The 5,381-nt window shown below is 30.8% G+C and overlaps 2 protein-coding genes across 2 annotated transcripts; both read left to right on the top strand.

Moving 5' to 3' along the window:
- The first annotated feature begins 455 nt into the window (after nt 1-455).
- LOC119679730 (digestive organ expansion factor homolog) lies at nt 456-3,155 on the top strand. The gene is made up of 2 exons (XM_038092232.1): nt 456-713; nt 775-3,155. The coding sequence occupies exon 2, from the start codon at nt 784-786 to the stop codon at nt 3,076-3,078; it is 2,295 nt and encodes a 764-aa protein (XP_037948160.1). The 5' UTR covers nt 456-713; nt 775-783; the 3' UTR covers nt 3,079-3,155.
- Nucleotides 3,156-3,195: 40 nt separating this feature from the next.
- On the top strand, nt 3,196-5,374 carry LOC119679731 (vesicle transport v-SNARE 13-like; the record flags this gene model as incomplete). The annotated part of the gene is made up of 2 exons (XM_038092233.1): nt 3,196-3,424; nt 5,192-5,374. Coding segments are annotated over exons 1-2 (342 nt in total), but the record flags the coding sequence as incomplete, so codon positions are not given.
- Nucleotides 5,375-5,381: the final 7 nt, after the last annotated feature.

Genomic DNA, 5,381 nt, shown 5'->3' with positions numbered 1-5,381 from the left:
ACTACAATTAAAACTTTAAAATAAAACTAAAGTGGGTTTATTCAGAATTTAATACGATGGAAAAATTAATATTAATAATCTCTTTTCTTTTGAAAAATCTTTTAATTATTAATATAAAATATTTTGAGAGTATTTTTGCAAACAATAAAACAAATTGCTTTAATTTGATATTTCAGAGTTCTTCAGAGTTGTAAAGAAACAACATTAAGTCTGTTTGGAACAAATTAGCATCATTTAAAATATGTTAAATGCTTTTTTTGACTCATGTTTTTTGTTGTGTTGTGTAAATATGTTAATTAATTTGAAAAAAAAATTAATTAATATAAATAAAAGAAAACAAAATAATTATTAGAAGGGCAGTGGTAAACATTTTTATTTTAAATATTTAAATTAATTTGTATATTTATGTATTTGAATTTATTAATAATGAAATACTCATATAATTTAAACGGAGATTGCAATTTTGAAACATCTTTCCAGTGAACACTCATAAAAGATTGATTTTTGAATTTAGCTGCACTGAAACTTGAGACTTAAGATTTTAATAGCATTGTTGTTGCTTCAAATGTTTTCTTTCGTAAGTTGTGAGTATTTCTTTGCTACCCTGAAAGAAAAAATTACGACTTCTGTTATACTGTTAAAACATTCTATTCAATATGTGTTGCACATACATATATAGCCATATATTTTCTTAGAAGCGAAGCAAATACTAGGTTTGTTTTATTGTGAATAGTTTTATAATAAAAAGAAGGAAGAACATGTCATTTTATGCAGGTTAAAGAAATGGCACCACGTTCAAAACAAAAAAATCCGAATAAGTGGAAAAAATCAAAGAATTATAAAAAACAACCAACAAATAAAATTAAAAATGGCATTGTTGATAAGAAACGAAAAAATTATAAGTTTATACAGCGAGGAAAGGAAATGGAGGAGTTTCATCGTAAACAAAAGGTATATGAAGACAAATATGCAAATACGCCTTCCTCAACAATGTACAACGACTTAGCTTTACAAGATTTAGGCAGCACTGATGAAGAGGATGAAGATCATTTTGAAGCACTTGTAACTGCTGTTTCAAATACAGACACTAAGAATAATGTGTTAAGTGACGATGACACTGAAAGCGATGACAATGAGAGCTCTGAAATGGATAGTAAATCTGAGGATTCTGATTTAAGTGAAGCTGAAAGTGATAAACACGAAGATGAGAAGGTTCCAGAAGATATTGATGAATTCGATACTGATGAAAGTGAAGATGAAGACGATGATGATAACGAAAAAGAAATTCATGAAAATAAACAAATTTTTGATGTACTATCAGACCGTCTTGAGTATGAATTGACTGCTGATCATGTGGAAAATTTGTTAGCTACTCCACCGGCATTATATAAACAAAAACTGATGTGGCCTGCAATGAAGAATATCAATTTGGAAGTTCCATACTTTAATAAAGTAGGGCAAGAATCAAATTCAAATGAAGCAATTACTAAAATACAACAATCTTACACTGGTTTGCAAAACAAACTGAAGCGAATAAAAGATGTGGAAACCTTAGATAAAATGTGTGTAAAAACAGTTCTAAGCTCTCATATCAATCTCCCACTTTCGCAATTGCAAACTGAAGTGTTCACAATATTAAATAATTACCAAGACATTTTTTTTCCACATCGATCTCTAGAAAATGGTGACGAGTTAAGACAAGTGTTCTGCTTACATGCGCTTAATCATATGCTAAAAACTCGTTCACGTATTGTACATCATAACGCCAAAATTACTGCTCTTACTCAGGATAAGAAGAAAGCAAAAAGCGGTTATATAGTGCCTGATAGTTACCGTGATCAAGGATTAGTGCGTCCAAAAATACTATTCATTGTACCTTTCCGCGAAACGGCATTTGGCATTGTAAATACTTTAACTACACTTTTACTTGGCGAAACTGGAGATAAAAGCAAGTCAGTTATAAACTACGAAAGGTTTGTTCAGGAATATACGGGTAACACTATAAGCTTTCCCAAAACGAATCCTAAACCTGAAGATTATGTTAAAACCTTTAGTGGCAATACAGATGACAATTTTCGGATTGGGATAACTATTACGAAAAAGTGTTTAAAGCTTTACACCGAATTCTATGCATCAGACATTTTGATTGCATCTCCGCTAGGTCTTCGCATGATTGTAGGTGCTGCAGGCACTCCTGAACGGGATTATGATTTTCTTAACTCAATTGAAATGTTGATAATTGATCAAGCGGAATTAATACTCGCACAAAATTGGGAAAATTTACTGCATGTAATGGAACATATGCATTTACCTTTAAAATCTTTGCATAATACTGATTTTCAACGAGTACGGCCTTGGTGTTTAAATGGATATTCAAATTTTTACCGACAAACAGTGCTACTAACTTCACACGATCTTCCAGAATTTCGTAGCATTTTCAATCATAAATGTACAAACTACCAGGGCAAAATACGCGTAACAAATCCAGTCATTTCTGGCAGTATAAGTAATGTTATAATTAATATTCCACAAATATTTCATCGTGTAGATGTCAACAGTTTGGAAAGTTCATTTGATAAACGATTTGATTATTTTATAAATGAAATATTGCCACGCTATCGGAATCCGTCTCATGCACATTGTATGATATATGTGCCAAGCTACTTCGATTATGTACGTTTGCGCAATTATTTTAAGTCGGAAACGGTATCATTTGTACAAATTTGTGAGTACACCAAGGACGCAAAAATAGCACGTTCCCGTGATATGTTCTACCATAGTGGTGCACACTTCCTACTCTATTCGGAAAGATCGCATTTCTTTCGACGCACTCGTATCAAAGGCATACGTCATCTTATCATGTATCAACCGCCAATATGGCCAAATTTCTACTCCGAAGTAATTAATTTGATGCATAGAAGCAATCAAAACTCTCGTGACGGATTGGAAGGATCCATGAGTATAACTGTGTTATACACAAAATACGATACCCTACAGTTAAGTAATATACTCGGCACCGAAAATGCAGCAAAACTGATGAAAAGCAATGAAACATCATACGCTTTTTCTGCTGAATGAATTTACTGTTGTTTTTATTTACTTCTGTACTTGTTTTTGTATTTGTTAATAAAATTTTTACATATGATTTTCTATTGTGAATAACGGTCTTTGTGTTTTCTTCGAACAGCTGATTGACATTAAATGAATATTTTTGTGTGCGCATTTATTTTTATACAGTTGATAAAAAAGCATAATTTAGTTTAATATGTCTTATTGGCAAAATGTTCCGGCACAACATGATAATCAGGCAATACAGCAACAAGAACAGTTGATTGAAAACACATACGATGTTTTGGAAAGAACAAGCGCCAGCCTTCAGCGTTCCAATCAAATTGCTATAGAGTCAGAGCAATTGGGCACTGAGGTTTGTAATGAACTTGAATTAATATTATGACATTAATTGAAATATATTTGTGAGGAGTTTCATAATTAAATTAATGAATGAACGATTTTCTACAAACCATATACTTTACTAGAATTGGTGTCAAGATTTAAAGAGCCAATTAATTTATTCCGAATTGAATTTATTTAGAAATGCTGTTTAGAATATTGTTTTATTTAGAAAAAAATTAGCTTTATTCTTGTTTTTATATTAAATATAGTATAATAAAAAAATATTATATTATATATAGTGTTTTTGTAACCCGCTAGGATCTGCTTGATTTGCCTCTTTGGCAGGCGTTGAAAGGCATTTGAACGTCGTTATTGAAAAGTGGCTGCGGGACATAGACCCGTTCTTAGAACTTATATAGAGTGTAGGTTGTATGTATGTACTGTTTTGTGCGAAGTTGTGATTGTTTCTCCATATACCCGCATGTTTATGCGAAAACTTTACTTTTTTTTTAATTAAGTTGGACGTACGTGTATTGTGAAAGTCCAAATAGAGTGTTTCATTCGACTATGAACACGAGGTGTCCGATGTCAACTGTTCTGATTTAAAACTTTCGCTTTGTCTCATATATCCGTTATGGCATATGATATTATTTGTTTCGAAATTCCTGTATTTTGTTTATATCTTTTCCGTGTTAAGGCCGGTATACCTAGTCAACAAAATAAATAGTCAACCTTATAGGTTCGTTTTTGCATATGATAATATTATTTGTTGTCGAAATTTTTGAATCCTGTTTAAATTAACCTATTTTAAGGCTGGTTTACCTACTCGGCAAGATCCTTATAAGTAGTACAACAATGTTTGTATTTACAATTTGTTATTATCTGTATTAGTTATTCAATTATATATATATAACAAAAATTTATTGTTTCTTTCATACATTAATCTTCTAAGTTTCCGTTACTATTTTGTTGAGTTCTCTTCGACCACACCTCTCTATCCCTTTTCAATTGTTTAACTTCTTCCAACTTCAGCCAGTGACTTACAAGGTGTAACTATTCGATTTTATTTATTTCTTCTATCATTTTCGCAATTCTGCTTTTGACGCTAGTTTTTTATTGACCTTTTGAATCGCTCTTGTATGAATGCCTTATAACAGAACGCCATCTGATGTTTCAGATATATATATATGTAACTATATATGTTACATTGTATACATATTGATCAAAGAATAATAATTATTCCCCTTATTATAAATTTTTAGTGCCTCTGATTTCTTTTAAAAGCTTTTCTATTGATCATCCTATAAGTAAAATTCGTGGAGATTATATTATTTTAATTTTTTATAAAATTATGTTCATTCATGTGTTTATATTATTATTATTATTATTGACATGTTTAAAAATATAAATTCAAGAACTTAGTCTAATCACAAAAGATTTCCAATTATTTCTAACACGCGCTATAGCTCTTAGTTCACTGAAAGATTTGCCCGACTCTCTGTTGATTGTCCTTCTACACGCAGCCTTTGAGCGAGAAGCATGTGCGATTTCACTGAAGGGTTTGCGTAGTGTGTCCCAACCATACATACTTTATTTTTACGATTTATTTATCAATTGGCTTTTTTTCTGTTTTCGTTCATGTACACTAAAAATAAAAAAAGTTTTTAGTAACTTTTATATTTCTCAAATAGACAATTATTTTGGGGACTAAAAACTTTGTGATATTAGCTCTAAATTCTATCATAACTGTGTATATATATTTTGGTATTTTCAACTAAACTAAATTCTTATATTCCAGGTTCTTTCTGAATTAAGTGAACAACGTGAATCTTTACTACGTTCCACGCGTCGTTTACAAAATGCCAATGATGACTTGTCCAAATCACGTGCCATTATTAGGCGTATACGGCGTCAATTTGTTATAAACAAAATTTATCTTATATTAATAATCATTATTGAAATAGCCATTTTAATTGGTTTAATATTGA

Source organism: Teleopsis dalmanni, chromosome 2, assembly GCF_002237135.1.
Source record: "Teleopsis dalmanni isolate 2A chromosome 2, ASM223713v2, whole genome shotgun sequence".
Lineage (NCBI taxonomy): Eukaryota > Metazoa > Arthropoda > Insecta > Diptera > Diopsidae > Teleopsis > Teleopsis dalmanni.
Note: the sequence above shows the minus strand (reverse complement) of the source record. Positions and strands in the feature narration are given on the sequence as shown.